The sequence below is a fragment of the Lepisosteus platostomus genome, chromosome 9 (genome assembly GCF_059453375.1).
Source record: "Lepisosteus platostomus isolate fLepPlt1 chromosome 9, fLepPlt1.hap1, whole genome shotgun sequence".
Classification (NCBI taxonomy): domain Eukaryota; kingdom Metazoa; phylum Chordata; class Actinopteri; order Semionotiformes; family Lepisosteidae; genus Lepisosteus; species Lepisosteus platostomus.
The window spans coordinates 47,250,588-47,269,542 of NC_142619.1; the positions used below are offsets into that span (position 1 = coordinate 47,250,588).

General features: G+C 37.4%; 1 protein-coding gene across 28 annotated transcripts in view; it reads right to left on the minus strand.

The window, feature by feature from the left end:
• celf2 (cugbp, Elav-like family member 2) overlaps positions 1 to 18,955 on the minus strand; it is a 207,546-nt gene that overhangs the window by 67,625 nt on the left and 120,966 nt on the right. For all 28 annotated transcript variants that reach the window (XM_088645332.1, XM_088645341.1, XM_088645335.1 and 25 more), the window contains one exon: positions 5,920 to 6,116. In XM_088645332.1, coding sequence (XP_088501458.1) covers positions 5,920 to 6,116 — 197 coding nt within the window. The remainder of the gene's footprint in view (positions 1 to 5,919; positions 6,117 to 18,955) is intronic.

Here is an 18,955-nt window from a genome sequence, read left to right on the forward strand (position 1 = left end):
TGCAACCTGCATTTGCATATAACATCTATATTGAGTACTGAATAAACCATTTCTAATTTGATGTATAATTCCTGAACAGGTGGTCCACATGCAGAAAGTCAAACTTTAAAAATATATTGCTGGGGAAAAAAAACCTCATTATAAAGCTATGAAAATAAACCTTCAATGACTAATGAACTTCAGCTTTCAAGCCCTTATGCTCATCATAAACACTGCCTCCACAGAAAGACCAAGTACTGTTAGGAGAAGAATTAGGCAACACTCCATTCATTGGAATTGCTAACAAATCTACATTTGAAGAGAAATGTTTAATCAGTTTCTAAACTGATATGAATCCGGAAAAACTAACTGCTATTCTTGGGAGAATCAATTGACACTTTGAACTGACAAGCATGTATTAAGAAATTTTTGCATAACAACAACATAAAATATATATCCCATTAAAACCGCTGCCTTATGCTTTTTATGTATGCAGCTCATGACAGCTCTGGCAGCTCTTAAGAGAAATTATCCTTAGGCAAGTGGGAAAGAGAAAAATCACCTGCAGAATCCTCCAAAATATTAAAAGAATGTAAATGCTTCTCTACAAGGCGATTCTTGTTTTAAATGATATTCTCTCTCTTGGGCTTCACTGTCAGCGGTGCTCTATGGGTTTGCCAGCTTACCAGCTGGAATTCCACATCAGTGCCAACTACAGGGGAGAGAGTGGCCGCCAGCAGAGCTGCAGTGGTGGGTGGCAAAGGTCAAAAGACTAGACACGATACGAACAAACACTTCCCTCTTCCCTTTTTGAAATACTCATGGCAATTGCAGAGCAGAGGCAATGGCTGTAGACTCTCGACTTGGCAGTGGGGTTGCATGTTCAAATCCTAGATACGGGCACTGCTGCTGTGCCCCTGGGCAGGGCGCTTGACCCGGCAAACCCAACAGAATTAATGGGTACCATTGACCACGTTTGTATGCAAATCATAATCCACTTGCTTTGGATAAAATCATCAGCCAAAGAGCTAAATAAACAGGATTCCTAAATAACAGTGGGATAATTTTGCCACAGCAGGAATAATACAATTATAATGGTTATCGCTGCGGCGTGAAGTTACCGGGAAGAAAAAGAAAGCACGGGCTGAGCTGTAAGGGCCTTACGTTGCCAGTTCAGCCAGGTGCTTGCTAAGTGACAGTCATCCATGGGACTTACCAAGTGTCTGTGATATTGCACCTTTGCCAGAGTGATACTGCACAGCTCTTTCCATTAACGCTACCTCTCCTGTGAGGCACTATGGAGCTCACACTGTCTCAGGTGCTCAGAGGCTCCATGTTAGGGGAAACGAAGGATATAAGCACCCTCCTCACCCCTTCCATGCTGGTTCATGGTTTGCAGCGTTGAGCAGAGTTGTGAAATGAAAGACTCCAAATCAGGAGCATGCAAAACAGAAAAATGTCTTCCCGATGCAAAACCATTTGACTTATTACCTATGTAAACGTGACAGATACCAAGGCACACTTCCAAACCCAATAGCGTGATGTGAACAATTTGCTGCATTAATATATATTACACGAGATCCCATCATTCAGCACAGATATGCACAACCAGAAAAATTGAATTAAGTGGGAGGAAACAAAGCAACATGCTAGACAAACACGCAGGGAAGCCTGAAACTTGGAAGTCCTGCACGCAGAACGAGCCCGGTTTGCACATGCAATGGTAGCCATCAAGGCTTTGTCAATACTGCAAAGAGCCCAGAAGAAACCAGAAGTCCTTTATAGTACATTTGGATTATCGATCATTTGGAACAAAGGATTCCATACATTTGGAAGCCATACTTGCAATAGGAGACATTAAGCTCTAAAGTGTCTAAACTGCAACAATGAAACAATGTCGCAGAGCATCTGGGCATAAGAGGCTGGACAAGTATGCAGCTGCTTCTGACGAAATGATGATATGCAGATTCTACAGCTCTTACTGACATGTGGTTTGGGCTCAGGTGCCAGAATGCCAGCTTGTCTAATAGTATGAGTTCTTGTCCCCGTGTATCCTGGGATTTCCATTGACTGGGATCTTTGTGTATCATGCACTCTGTGCAACAATGACTCTGCGAGTCTCAAAAATACAACGTAATGTTCCATTGCAGGCTTGCGTTTGAAAATATGAATATTAATGCCAGATTTATGTTTAATGAGAGTACACATATAAATCATTTACATTTCCTTTCGGCAACTTGCTTTTCGAATTGTACAATATTCCAAAACAAGACATATTTGTATGTGTTCATTTAATATCTGTTTAGCTGTTTTGATTGCCACAGTGTAGTGATAAAAAATGTATTTATATTTTAGATATTTATATTTTTATTGTACGGTATTTATAATAAAATGCATGTGCAGCATTTATAGGGTATACACACAATTTGCACTTTCATTTTTACTTTATGTATCTTGGTAATTACATTATATATCCCCAATACAGATAAAAATACATTTTAGAGGACAGAAAGGACACGAAAAAGTACAGCAATCCTTATACTAAATTTAATGAAAACAAGAAATTCTGTGAAACTTATTACCTAGAATAGACAGCAGTTCTGGTAATGTATATAATTTTCTATCAATGATAAAACTGTCACGGACGTCCAAAGGGACTAACCGTGGGGAGCAGGAGAGCAGAAAAAGACCCATATGCGTAGCGGCGAGACGGGAAAAAGGCCCGGGCTCATTAGTGCAAAGAGTTCAGGAATGCCGTATAGAAACCTATGCCCTCAGGGAGCGGACGTGGGGCGCCCTGGTGCTAGACGGGTCTCAGGACATCCGAACATCAATGCTGAGCCAGGACAGAGTGCAAGACCCGGAAATATATAGCCCAAGGGAAAGAGAGGGACAGGAAGGACAGCAGACCGGAAACTAGGGACAGGACAGAGAAGGAGCGCCCTCTGGCTGCAGAGGGCGTGACAAAAACCTTCAATTTGAAAACATGTGTGAATGCCAACGTGCAAAGTATGACTTCAAATCATGCCATACATGCCTTAACACCTTATTAAATATTGAAACAATGCCTGTAGATTTTTTATGCACTTCCAAAACACAAATAAGAAGGCCGGAGAAAAAGACTACGTTGCGGCACAAACAAAAATGAGCAATCAAATACTTGCAGGTCACTTATGTTAAAGCATGAGATGTTGGAATACAGGGAAACAATCACGTGTGTATAATGGTTACAGTTAGAACTCAACCAGTATAGGCCGTGACAGTCAGGCATTAGGAACAAGAAATCAGGTGTTACAAAATATCCACTTTAAGCCACAATTACCCTTGAGAGACAAAAATAATTTTGCAAGCCTCCCACAATATCAGAATGGATGTTAAATATTTAAAATGTAGTAAACAGAGCTGCTATTTCTTCACATTTGGTGATGTTAAATGGGATCGGTTAATATCTCCACAATCAGAATATTGACTCTGTGAAAATCCTCTGTGGAAACATAAGCTGCACTAAAACGCTGCCAAACAGAGCCCCATTTTGTTATACTGTTGGTTCAATGAAATTATTATGAAACTTGTATTATTTTATATTCCTTGCAGTTGACTGTGGTCTCAATTGCTCTGCTCTTAATATCTTGTGGCTTTATCAAAAATGGCTTGCTCAGGAAAGACGAGCGCCTTTTGTAGTGGTAAAATAAAAAAGTTGTTCTTTGAGCATTGTCAGATTTTTCATGAAGTCTTTAAGTTTTGAACTCCAATCACAAAAAGTCATATTCTACTTTAAAAAGAAACAAAAAAATAAAGTGAGGTATTTGTATATAAAGAACTGTCATGAATTTAGTCTTTTAACCATTACTGCCTTTCCTATTCCCATCTAAATCACCCAACAATCAATAATTTAAAAACATCCTTGAGTTTAGTACTTCTGAAAAGGTCTACTACAGGTCTTTCATTCACTTATTACAGTCAGTGCTATGATAATAGTACTGTATAGTACATGGAAATCAGAGATGAGCATACTGTAAGTTCTCACCAACATCCTGGATCTCGCAGAATAATCCTAGTGGCATACAGTGATTTAATTACTTTGAAAAATCTACCTTATATCAGCTAAGGAAAGGTACAAAACAAAAATATTTCATTGGAGTCAATGGAGGAAAATTCACCTGACAATCTAAAACCCTTGTAGTGAAAAGCTTGCCAGATGACTCCTTCCTAGACTTTAGTGGCAGAAATCATTACATTTAGTTAATGTATAAAGGACTTTAATAAAACATGCATCTTAATTTAGTGCAGATTTCTGTGTGCAGTGATTCATTTCTTTACATCTGTGCTTGTGATGTCATGAATATTAATGCATATCAAAAACTGAGAATGACGAAGATGATCCAGCTCGTTCACACCACCTGAAATACTGTACACAGCCCTTCCACAGGACTTTCACTGTAGACTGCTGGAGCTGGTAGCTGCTGCCGAAAACTGCTCCAGTTGGCTCCTGCGTCTTTTATTTTTTTTTAATTTGTACTTGCCAGTTATTGTTCTTTTTGTAACCCCTCCAAGGTTCGGCATTTGCTCATCAACTCTGTTTCACCACTACAGCTCCTGTATCTGCACTGGAGGGACGAGGGCTTCACAGACTTCCCTCTGAGGCAAAGCGCTGTCAGAGCCATCTGTCTTTTTTCACACTGTAACCCACTGCACAGTTAGCGTACATCAGAGGAGTGTTGCAGCTCTCGCCGGCAACGATACAAACTCGCAAGCAGCTGGGTCAGGATACAGGGGTCACTATTCAAAGGATAACCTGAAGGTAACCTGGCTGGCTCAAGCCCATTGAATCTCATCTAGCAGGCCAGGTTCAAGGTGCAAAGACTGAACCACTGGGCTCTGCCTGCACCGCCGACGATTTTTCTTCGTTGAGGCAAGAAAAATCGGTCCGCCTGATTGTATAAGTCTTGGCTTGACAGACCAGTCCATTTATCTTATTCACTGGACTCACGAAAGTCTTTCCCAAACAAAGCAAAAGAAATGGAAGATGGAAATATAAGGTTGAATGACATTGAACACTAAATAAAAAATGAAAACATATGAGCTACAATGATTACAATGATATAATTTGCCTCATACATAAAAAATGCATTTATACAAAGATGGCACATGCAAAGCCGTTATGTAAAATGCTTGTTTATTTTTATTCCGTTCTTAAATGTTTTTGCCCCCTATGACCAACCTATTGTGGAACAGAGCACTGAAAGCACAACAAAGGTTTTTGTTTTTGTGCTCTGAAATATCCCTGCTGTAAGTGGTTTGCGCAGGGTTTAAACACAAAGGAAGTGTTTCTGGATGGGTTTTGGAAAACGCATTCTTGGATCCAAAGGCCTTTGGATTGCACAGAATGGCTGGGTCCAAGACAGGGTCACTATTAATGCGTTCTACTTTATAGTCTTTTTAAGGAACACAGATGCAAATCTGTTCCTCATTTGTCACAGCTGGATACTTCAACAGAACACTGCTGTCTGCCGTCAACATAAAAAAACAAAATCACTATGTCAATTTTTCTTAGGCTTTCATATTTTCCGAAATTGTTTAGATTTGTCACTCATCCCAATGTAGTTATTTCAGGTACTCCCTTGAGAAGCACACTGCAAATACTTAGACATTTCTGACTGGCTCCCTACACAAATCTTTCTCTTACAGCAACAGGAACATTATAATTAAAACCAGGCAGACGGAAGTTTGAAAGAAAAAGGTACAAACAAACACATGCTTCAGTTGTGAACATACTACCGACTATTTTTCTGTACTTGGCCACAGACACTTGGAATCCTTGGCCAAATAAATATAATTGAGGTTCCTATAGGACACATAAAATGTAAAATGTTGTAAAAAACCCCAAACATTTATAAGGACACACAATATTAAAATATAAAAAGCGCCACAAGCCCTTACCTTTACTCTGAGGTGGGTTTTGACTCCTGTCCCGGAGGATGTTAATCTGGTAGACCGCGCCGTAGGGCTCAAACAGCTCCTTTAGCTCTTTTTCGGACCAGGACCGAGGGATCTGTCCGACAAACATCTTAATGGCATCGGGGTCGGGTTGGTCTGAGTGCTCTAGTGCTCCGTTCATCTTGCTAGCAGTGCCGTTACTGTGAGGAAGGAGACGAACAACACCTGTGTTACGTAAAGGCATATATGGAACTATGAACTTTCTCTGCCCTGGTGCAGCCGTCAGAGGAACACAGGCAGGAATACAGGACGGCCTATGAAGGGAAACGCTCCGTTGTTACCTTGCAAGAAATGTAAAATAGTATTTTAACACCATCTTTGAGTGAAAAGTACTCCTGGGAATACTTTTGTCAACACGACGGCATAAGACAGCAGCAGCTGCTGGCTCCAATAAGGCAAATCTGATTTTTGTAATGAAGTCACATGAAAGGAAAGGAAATGCTTGGAAAGCTGTCAGATGACTAATCCAGGGACCTAGCAATGAAACTGCAAATTGTATGAAGCCTCCATGGATGCATCAAATTATTACAAGATCCCTAAGAATGGAAAGCACTTCAGCTGAACTGCTGCAAGCCAGAGATTAACATCCTGTGAGTGATGAAAGCTCAGCTTATAATGTGAGAGGCACTGGGTGAAAATGGTACCTTCGCAAATTAATGCCTTCTGCACTGAAACATTTCAATATAATAAAAATACAAATAAAATAACATAAACCTGTATCTAAAATGTTTCTGTTAATGTGTTGGTGGAAATCAGGAGAGTTGCAAGGCAAGAAAAAACACTAGCCTTCAGAATCAATGTTAATGCCTTCAAATCTATAAGGTCCAGTTCCAAATTTTTTTATTCAGGTTCCCATTATCTACTGGAAAAGGAAAGTGGAAATTGTATTTGGGATCATGGTGGATTTAATTCTATTTGCTACATTCTGTAGGAACAAAACAACTGCAAAGCTTGACAGGGAGCCTCACCAAGTAGTCAAATTGCGATGCAGCTCTCCTTCATTTGGTGAGCCGGAGAGAATTAAACAGGCTTCTGTACACAGCTATGCTTTAAATAAACTCACTTCCAAAAATTCTTAAAACGCTCCAACATGTAGAGCATTTTAGGAAATTACAAAACATTAAAAAAGTAAAAAAAATTGGCCAGATGTGTTCCTATAAAAGATAATTCAGTAAGCATTTTTTATAAATCCACAGCTGATGTGAAGCCATCCAGCAACAACTGTTCTATAGCTTTGCAAGACTGATTTAGATTATTTCCTAGAAAATCATACCACACATAAAAAACATTTTCTACTCTTAAATGATTTAATTTATCAGTTAATTGCCTTTTATAATAATTTCTAATGACATTCACACAATTTATGAAAGAACTCTATAAATCCTATTTCCCCAATTTTCCAAGTAAATTCCAAGTTTTGTCTTCTGCCTGTACCAGTATACACAGGGAATTGGCATCTGTGTGAAATTGTTTTTCACTGACCTTCACCTTCAGCTTCCTACTGTACCACAAAGCAAACCAATCCCTTCCCCCCCAAACAAACACACTGGATGAAACAACTACAGCCCTGGCATTCAGAAAACTTTAAACAGTGTTGCACAATTCGCTGAGAAGATGCTCTAGAGCGTACATCAATATATTTTTAACACGATGCTTTCAGGGATTTCAGTTAGAAAGTGCAGGACAGAATTAACAGGAGGTACTTTGATTTGTTGTGCTTCTTTCAGTGAAAGAAATACTGATTCCAGACATGTAAACAGCTGAACATCAATTTAAAATACCAAAGAAAGAGGAAAGAATCAGATAACAGCGGCGTATGACAAAAAAGCTTAATAGTGTGTGAATGCTCCCCACTAAACCTGTCGATGAAAGCAATCACATTTGAACCAGCTTTAGCTTTAGCTGAATCTTTCAAATTTGCAGACAGAAAAAAATAAAATACCACTGCTCCTTGTGGGCAATTGAAAAGCAAGTTATGTAGGCAACAGTTCACTTTCAAAGAAATGGAACAAAAAGATACTGTTCTCTGATTAAACGCTGACCCAAGAATGCTAATTCTTTTCTACCAGAGTTGCACAACGGCCTGTGTGTCTGAGGAATAAATTATAATTAAATAGAGTCTTATACCCCAACTAGTAGCAACCACAAGATTTAAGAGAAAACAGAAATGAGTTGTCAATTCCATCTCTTACACACAGGAATTCTAAGCTTTTTCAATGAACAATTTAGCCCTTGAGACCTCCAAACTCACCATCACATGAACACAATTGCAGACAAGGTGTCATTCTTTATTGTGAAGTGCTACCCAGGGCAAAGATTAAGTTGTTGAGTGGGTCTATTGCTCATGGCTCCTGCCAGAGCATCCTCTCTCAATTTGCACCAATTTTCTACTTAATAGCTTAACTACAGCTTCCATCATTCAGTCAGCTATGCAGGGCTTTTCTTTGCCACAGGAACAGAATGCTTTTGAGTCCTACTCTTAAAATCACTTGGAAGCCTTAACTGCTGTTATTCCTGTGGAACAATTTAATCGTCGGCATGATAAGTCACGTTCATATATGGCAAGTGACTGACCCTCATTAAGAAATTTCATCCCTTTTCATACATTTAGAGTTGCCAGTTATTATAGTGTTAGCCACCAAATGCGGAGGAGTCAACTGAGCATTTTCCATGTCTTGGTCTGCAGACCACAACTGCGCATAAAGGGGGAATGAGGAAATGAATGCAGACTCCTCCCACCCACCAACTTCAAGCCACTTGCTTTTTACCACATCACAGGCACCACAGCCACAAATCCAGAGGTTCAGGGCCAACTGGAAGAGAGTGTCCTTCACTGAAGACACCTCTTGCCTGCAATTGCAAGGAGGGCTCAGTTGCCCCTGTGCCACTAAGGCAGAGATCTCCCAGGACAACAAATCCCACCCTACCCTGTGCTGTGCAAGTTGTGAATTGCTGCTTGGGCAATGTCAGTCACAGACTGTTAAGAGATATGATCCTGGATCACATCCATCACCTTAAAACTCAAAAAGTGTTCAAGTGCTTTTTTGAAACGAGCTATAATAACGAAGTCTAGAAGTTGGATATGCCCTAAAACTTGAATCTTTGAACAATAAAACATTTAAAATCTGATATATTTATTGTTCTCACTGGCTAAAGTTGTGAATTTAATTGAGTAACCGCACTATTTTACGTAGTAAGTACTGTACCTTCGATTGCACTGAATATACAAATCTATGTGTTTGCTATTTGTTACACAGGAGTTTTCTCAAAAAGAATAAAAAAGTAAGGTTTGCAGCAGCTTAGGAAAAGTTCCAGTTCTATTAAACGCCATCGCCAAGAGATTGACAGCAACGTAAATTCATTTCCTACATTCCTGAAAAGTCTCCAGTTCGCTGGGTAGAAACAAAGGGAATGTTAATGCACCACCAAGAGTAAAATTGACTACACTCAGTATCACTGCACGAATGACAGCTGTGCTAGCAGGAAATGGTTCAGTCTTTTTACTCTTTCGGGAGAGTCGACAGGTGACTACTTAATAACAGTAATCAGTAATGCTCCATAATCCTAATTAATCACATTTACAATAAAACACCCTGCTCTGCAGCACAATAACAGAAATTCATTGGGTTAAATTGGAAGTATTTATTTGGTTACACCTACACTGTTTTGCGCTGTGACAAGCTGACAGCTGAATTAAAATACCAGCCCCACTGTTCATCATTCTCAGCACGCACATCATTTGTTTTCTTGTCAACACTGTGGGCCAATCTCCTTACACTAGGCACTCAGCATTAGCTTTCAAGTCTACTTTCACACTTGAATACTTCAAGTGAAGAATTATGCAATGGTGCCATTTTGATACAGTCAAAGCTTTAAAGATTTTTCCCTTGAAATGTGTTTGCAACATGTTGACCACTCTTTTAAGTGCACCACAAAGTTTCCCATTTCTATTACACTATTTAATCCGAACTCTTGCTATATAAATTTGAGAAGGAGTCAGAAGTTCACTCCACAAAACAGGCTGCTTTGCGATTCTCACCAGTCTTACTAAATACTTGGAAATGAAAGATTTTAAACCCCTGATGGCAGTTCCATCACACATTTCACATTTCATAGTTTGAACACAAGACATGACTGAATGGCTATGAAGCAACACAAATCCAGCAAACAGAATGTAGAAACATATTTCAAAGAATCAAATTATATATACACACTCCATGTGTAGGCTTATCTAATGCTGGGCACATGTCAAAGCGTTGAAGACCCCATTATCCTTCACATATACTGTATCTACTGTATATTTGACTCGCAAGCTACGGTATATTTTTTTCTGCTTTCTTTTGGATATGCCATTCAAATCAGCAGCCATCTCAACATTGACCAAAATCATGTTTTGATAGTGTGTTATCTATCAATCAAAATACACAGGTGGAATTAACAAGCAAACGTGTTCAAGAAATAAAAAAACCCCAACATCATACAGCATCATTAATTTCAAATCACATGTAATACTAATGGGGAGTATAATTTATTGACAATATATTGTCATAAGATTTAAAAAAATAATCTTATGCAGACATCAAGATGATAACAAAAATATTTTTTTCTATGACTTTTTCTCTTTTTTTTTTACTCAGTTTTATCAGAATGTCTGACCCTTTGAAGACAATTCATAAGGCTTAAGAGTGGTGAAAGAGAGGCTACAGGTCCAGCTACAGTTTAAAGGTTTAAAAATCCTAAGAAACCATGGAGTCATACAGTTTAATGGCTAATGATGCCAACTTGATTGCCTTAAGTAAAAATGTAAATCTATACTTGTCCTTCCTGTTGTTCGTTAGTAGCTAAACAACAGCTGGTAACCACATTTTATGGAAGGATTTCCATGATGTTTGCATAATTCTTGTATTTAAATGAATTACAATTAGTCAAATAATGTTGAATAACAACACGACATTCAAGCTTAACTTACAAAACAACATTTTGAAATCACAAAATGTTGCCAATGCAGTATCAAAATAATACAGTACTGCATTCTGGCAGCAGCTGCTTGCTGTTCCGTTTTGAAGACAAGACCTTTTAAAACAGACAAAACTTCACGGCATTATGTTTGTCATTTAACACTTTAACAATGATTTGAACACTGATTAACTTGTACTAGAAGATTTAAATGTACCATATATAAAATAAACGACATCTACAAAGAGGTGTAGTGTGAAGAATCATTTGCCAGTTGCTGGTAAAACAGAATCAACAGACAATATTCACTGGGAATATTGTGCTTGGAGAATAATTGAAAATATCATCATTATTCTCGATGTAATCTGCACAGACAAAATCAGTGACTCTCCGATTCCACAAGGTGGAATGGACAATGACAAAGCCAAGCTTTGAGCTTTTGTTTTCTGGCAGCAATTAACAGAAACTGACTCATTTCCTTCCCCTATTTGATTTACAGTCTGCTTTCATACTCTGGAGTGCAGTGCAATGTGGAAGCATTAAGAATGTTTTTATTAGAGTTTCAACATGAATAAACGGTGCATGCAGCAGTTTGGGAAAGTTTGCCTAGAATCTGTCTTGACAGGATTCCAAGGGGCATCATTCACAAATGGTTCTCACTGTATACAATAAGAGTGATGCTTATCCAGTGATAAGCCTGTAGATAAGGTGCACGTTATTTAAGAAACTTTTTGGAAATGATGCTCTAAGACTGTAAGTAATGAGGATTGGTAACATATTACACAAGAATGCTATACTAGGTTATAGCTGGTTCTGCACTATGACATGAAGGCTGTTTTACTACAATGGGGGAATCACCGCAGTACGATTATTTTTGCTTTATTTTGTAGCACCTGTTCATTTGATAATATGCCTGCTTGAATAGCATTAACTGCGCTTCCCAGCACAACCAAGCACCAATGTCACCGAACAGCTCTGAGCCTTTTAATGCGTTTCTTCTAAATAATTTCTTCTGGTTATGGCACTCCAACCGGCCTGCAGGACAATAAAGCTGATGTTACTGCATCACACTCCAAAGTCTATCACCTCCCTCTTATTCAGACAGATGGAGTAATTCAAAATCAAATGAATCCCAGATTGTTTTGCAGTGGGATCCCCTCAGTAGTTGACACCAACATCTGAAAGGAACAAAGCAAGATGTGGAGCCTCGGGTTTCCCAGGACTGACTGGGACGGATTTGGACTAAGAACATGTGTGGTGCAGGAGCATACTATAAAACAGACTCATTTTACTATGAGTAAAATCTAAAATCTAAAAAACATGTAAAATGTTAGCCTTCACATGTCAGGCAGAACATAATTAAAGTGGGAAATGAATGAGCATCAGTGACCTATTTAGTTATGTTTTAGGTGATGCAAACTCAGAAAAGATGAAAGATTAATTCATCTTTTTGTTTCAGCAGGAAAAACCGCCAAAGAAAATGTGAAATTCAATGACGGAATGTTCTACAGTTGTGCAGACTGATTTCAAAGCCTATCATGGCTGAACAATGTGGACAATGTTCCTATTTGGTAAGAGCAAGACATTCTCCAATGCTACAGTAACAAAAAGAATACTGTATTTACAGTATCATCGGAACAGCGAATGATGAAGAAAGCTTAGAAAACTGAATTCTTCAGTTATGCTCTTCTTTGCTAAATTCCTTTGATTTCATACTTTGTTTGAGGTTGATACTGGTGCTGGTTTCAAAACACTTGAGATCAGCACAACGTCATGTTTGTATGTCAGGGCTCTATTGCTGTTATAGTATTCAGTACCGAAGAAAGAGGGAAAAAAAAAGTTTTCCTCTTAGCCAGGATATCAAAACTTAAAGAAAGTATTTTAGCATTTTTACTCTTATATCAGAATTAAACTCCTAGAAGGAAGCACTAAACAACTGTAGGGTTGTAGTATTAAAACACTTTTAAGTGCTCATTATCTTTTTAAGTTTGCTACGGCCTAAATAACTGTAGTCATGCTAATGATGGGAGAGTGCGTGTTGTCATCCTTGGAAGCTGCATTTATTATTCCACTTGTTTCAAGTGCGATGGAGGTTTCCATGGAGACACGTCGGACGATTCTGGAAAATTATAAGATAAATGTCAGCCCGAGATAACAGTGTTAATGAAGCTTCATTGACAAGCAGTTCCTCACTGCAAATAATGAGCTTACCACTATTAGCATATGTATAACCTTTCCAGGACCAAAAAAAGTAAAGAGAAAAATATTGTGGAATAAGGAAAATAAAGAAAATCTTAACCATGACGTGGCTGAGGTGTAAATTTCAGAGGGAGTTGGAAAAAATATTACTACATCTTTACTTCTAGACACCTTAGTATATATATGAACACATTTTAATATTAAAAAAACCCTTAAGGATCAGCTACAGTAACACTAGAGGACAACTAGTCCATCACTGAAAATACATTCAGATACAAAATGGAAATTAAATTTGACATTTTTTACAGCACCAGAAACCTGTATATAAAAACAATTTACAATGATGAAAAGTGTTGGTAAAAGGTTAGGAGCATTGTTATTTTCACAAAGTGAGCACTGTATCCAGTACAAAACTCATTTAAAAAAAATTGGAACTGCAGCTCTGACTTCAACATTCTGATTCACCAAAACAAAATTCTCTGTAACAACTCACAATAACATGTTAGGGACTAATTATTTCAACATAATTTTTTCTTTTAGTTTTGGAATTGTGCAATTCTTTTGTCACATGAAGTTTCCTCTAGTGATACATAGTGCAGGTTCCCAATATATTATGGGAGGATATCAATCCATTATATAATGCATGAAAACTCAAGATGAATAAAACTAAAGTCTATCAACACAAGGGTTCCTCAGACAATCCCATTAAATCCCCCATATTGCTTTGGTTTCCTTTCGTCAAGAGAAAATACAAATGACACAGGAAAGATAATCCTGTAGAATATACACATATATCTTTAACTTATTTCTATTTTTTGTTCCACTGTAATTTATTGCAGATGTATGCTTTCTTATCCTGTTGGATTCTGATCCATAATTCACATGTAGGAGAAAAACTAAAGTCCAAAAAATCTCCTAGGTGACAGATTAAAGCCACATATTCATTTGTAAAGAAATTTAATGAAAGTTAGATGACACACATTATTGGTAAGACTGGATGGTCCCCTTCTGACACACACTTTATTTGGAACAAACAAGTAGGAAAGACATGAAAAAAATATTGGAGAAACATCACTTTTATAGACTAATGTAAGATTTAGCGAGAATCTTTCATTTTTCAAGCACTATATAATAGAGTGATGTCCTATCAGAATATTCCAAACTTTCCTTATTCTTAACCTAAAGTAAAAACCATTTTGATAGTTTAAGCCTTCCTTAACTGCTACAAGAAAAATACAAGAGTGGAGAAAAACTACAAGAAAAATATACTCTAAAAATATAATCGTGGAGAAAAACAATTCATAAGAATTGGGCATCTGTTTCCTATCCTGAATTAAGGCAACACAGGGGCATGAGCAAACAACCTGCATCTTTTTAAGGAATTATTGCCAGCAAGTATATTAATAAGAAAAACATTAATAGAAAAAAATAATGAATATAATGAAAACACAAAAGCATGTTCAGGGCATTTGTAAATAATGTGATGTGAATATTTATGCTCAGAATGAGTTTATTTAGATAGCTACATCAAAAAATCTGTTATTTCACAGGGATTTCAGCACAAAAGAAAATAGTTCCACATCCCTACACAGTGTTTGTTACTGTGACAAAAAATAAAGTTTGCATTTAAAGTCTGCAAAGAAGTGGAGAGATTGCTATGAATTCCACATTTAATCCTGTTAAGCAATGTCAAACCCTCTATTTGTTAAGTTCTAATTACTTGTGTTCATCTTTGTGGGGATTCCAACAAGCTTCAGCATTACAGTCCTGAATTTATTGTAGATTAAATCAGAAAACCCATTAAAGGTTATCTATTCTATTACAGCAGCCAACTCTGGGTCTGTGTGTTAAAGATTGGCTAATTTTGGTACTAAGCACCACAGTACGTTTTCATTTTGCTTAGGATGAATCTAAATAGGACTTACATTGGCTGACACCACTGTTTCAACCCAGTACCGATTAAATATGTTAAAGGTAAAGGTTTACGAAGTGATTACAGAGATAACCACTCCTTCATGATAGTGGCACAGAAAGAATTAGAAAGCGAATTAGAATCCTCCAACAGGAGAGCTCTCAAGAGCAAACCTTGAAAGTACAGAGATCAGGAAAAGTACATCTACATTGTATGGGTGACAGGGCCTTCTCCTGTTATGCCCCCAAGCTCTGGAACTCTCTGCCCAAGGATATCAGAGAGTCACCTTCTCTAAACGCCTTCATATCCAGCCTCAAAACCCTCTTCTTCAGAAAAGCCTTTACTGAACTGGTTCCATTCTTCACCCCTCTGCTCTTCTTAGTACCACCATTCACGGTCTCCTCTAAATATTGAAATTGTGTCTTATCTTGTGTATTCTCCTTATTTATTGTTGTATTCTTCTTATTTATTGTTATTGTCATCCTGTAAAGCGCTTTGAGAAGCCACCTTTAAAGGCGCTATATAAAATAAAGTTTATTATTATTGTAAAAGCCAAATAAAAATGTTTCCAGCATTTGAGAAAATAGTGGTTTGCCACCCTAAAATCTTATCTGATTTGGAAAAGGGGCATCCCAGCCAGGGTGTATCCTGCCTTTCACTCGTTCCTTGCCAGGATTGGCTCTGGCTCCCCTGCAACCCTGAATTACATGAAGTGGTTACAAAATGGATGGAGTGATAAGATTATATTGTCATTTTATGCTGTGCTTTTTTCTGAAAGCAAAAGCAAAATTCTGCTTCAGAAACAGGACTTATTTGGTCCTTAAGTTGTGATTATTCATTATTTTGGACCAATTATGTCTCAGAAGAGACTTGGCTACAAAGTTAATCAAGTTCCAGAGAACCAGACCTTTGAGACTGCATACTTGTGTGTTTTTTTTTCTTGTTCTATTTTTTTTCTTTAAAGATAATTAAAGTTCCATTTCCATTAATTTGCAAATGAAGCATGCTTTGGAGGCACAAGAAAATATATAACCTACACGATCAGAAACCAACTGAGAACAAAATGTGAATAAATGGGAAGGATAAGTCTACAGCAGAGGGGAATGTCATCTGGCAAAGTATTAGGAGCATAACTTTTCAAACAAGAGTCATTTTCCAGGCTTCAAAGAAATGTATATGAAGGCTATCAAACAGAACTGCCAAAATTACAATAAACACAAACTCCAACTGCGAAATGCTTATGAATTTGTACAATATTTCCTGCTTAAAAATAAAAAGTCAATTTCACAAACTAAATTTGCATTTATTGAAGCTCTCACTGCTTTTTGCAAAATTAGTACACACGAAATTGTGTAAAGTGAGCTATAGAGCTACTTATCCATTGCCCTAACAAGTACATCCTGCCACTGCATGAAGCCAGCATGCCTTGTAGCAAGCCCACACCCCTTCAAAGCAAGCAAGACCATTACACATCCTTACCATTTGCTTCATTTAATTACCTTATTGCACCTAATCAGAATGCAAGATCAAACACAAACCTTCCTTAAAAAACAGCTATTACAAGAGACTGATACAGAATTGCAAGCATATTGCCATGATTAAAGCAGGCGATGCACAATAGTGGAGCAGCAGTTTTCTAATTAGAAAAATACTAATTTTAGAAGCACTGAACATTTTATACAGGCAGGAACACCACTGACCTTACTTTTGAATGACTGTTAAATGCTGGCTACATGGTTACTGTATATTAGGCTACTTCAGTTCTTTAAAATAGGACCAAGGTGATGCATACAGCATGGAGAATCATTTCCATCAAGAACAATTTTAAGCAGCGCTGCTAGTTTCCATAATTTCACAGAATGGTGCAATTTTCATTCTAAAGCTCACTGCAACAAATTTACATGGTGTGCCAACTGTTATCAAGCACCTATGTGTGAGAGAAAAATGGTAACATGGACAAGTAATGGTTTCTTATGGTTTCTGACATGACATTAAATAAAATAAAATGAATGAAAATGTATACTGCACAATGCATTCACAGTACAAATGAATAATGGGACCTTTAGAATACACCACAAAAATATAACTTCCATTTAATATTATTTATAAACAGACCTACAATTGTTTTCATCCAGTACAAAGTAGATTTTATGGAAACACACAATGCACAAGGTATATGTTTTACACACTAACTACCTGAAATATAGTTTGAAAAGGCAAAAAAGTGTTTTCCCACAAAATAGCTTACTAGAGGAACAGTGGTACTGTAATTGAGTGGCTACTGTATTAATTCTGACCACAGCACTGACTACACTGTGAACCTTAACCAGACCACATTGCCAGTGCACCTGACAGCTGTAACCCTGCTGCACTGCATTTTGAAATGCACAGCACTGTGTCTATATTAATAGTGCTGTCAGCGCTCTGACAAGACTGCCCAGGTTTGAAGAAGTCATCTGGATTGTAAATGCAAGTTAATGACCCCTTTGGCTTTGATAAATGCTATAATGGAGAGTATAACGTCCCTCGCCACCCAAGCCATTTTGAGGACAACACTAACATTCCAAATTGTAGAATTAACTCATTTTCATGACTTCCATTACCCAGGTTGAGGTCACCTGTCAAATAACCTACTTCTTCTAATATAGTTTAAACATGCAAAGAAACAAATCTGCAGCAAATTCAATTTAGTACTACTTTTCCAATTAAATATCAAATTATATTTAGGTCACATAATGGAACAAACTTAGAACTTTGATACAAACACTTGCTCTTGGATGTCTAGCACTAAGCTTCCAAACTTCATTACTGACTTTTGAGAAAACAAAAATTAGGAATGAAGAGCCTTAAATTTAAAAAAGAACATGAAATAATGTTGATAAACTTGGAAAACAGCTTTCTGTCAAGGTTGGGGAATGTTCATCATCACACACTATAACCTCATGGTTGAATTACAAAACTATTATTGTACTTTGGTACAAGTCCTTTGGTAACTGCTGACTGTAATTCCTGCTTGTGTTACCTAAACAAGGGCTGACGTACAGAATAAGCACTGCAGGCATCTGTGTTTCTAAATGACTGCAAATGAGGAACTTTTCTAGCATTGAAAAGAAAATTTTAATATTATGCTACTACATTATATATGCAACATTATTGCTTATACTGTTACAGCCAGAGAAAAGCTGTTTCATATGCAAAGAAATTGCAATTTAAACCAATGATAACCATGCATGTTTTCACAGTTGGAACACAAAAAGGGTCAGGAGAAAATAGCACTTTTTAATCAGTTTCTTAGACCACAGTAGGATGGCGGCCTCACAAAGGCTAATCAAACTCTATGCCTAAAAAAAGAAACAAAGATGAAAAGATAACAGCATCAAAAAAAGTGTACATGGTCATTAATTTCTATGATGTCGCAATCATCTCCTTGTTCAGTGTCATTAATTATAATCACATTACTGTTATGTTGAAAGAAACAATTAAAATTCTAAACTTGTTACAAAGTAAACAAGAATTCAGCAAGAAGCCATGTCACTCTAACAGTAAATCACTGCTCACAAAGCTGAAAAGAGATGAGGGAGAAAATATTACAACTTACAATGTAGTGTATGCATTAGTTACACATAACAGCATGCTGATGGTAAACACAACCACAAATAAATAGAAAACAATTTGGACTGCTTGTCATCCATGCATGAGATTATTGATTTCGGCAGTAAGAATTTTCTGAACAAATACACATGTTGGCTTCTACATGCACAAACTCAAATGTATATGAACTGACAATCTAAGTTATGGGGATACACGAAAGTAAACCGGCCTAAAAGAATCACAGTACAAATTTAAGGATTTTAGGTTGTACTCTCAACATCTTGTCTGTTTCTTCAGCAGATATATACTGTAGATGCACAT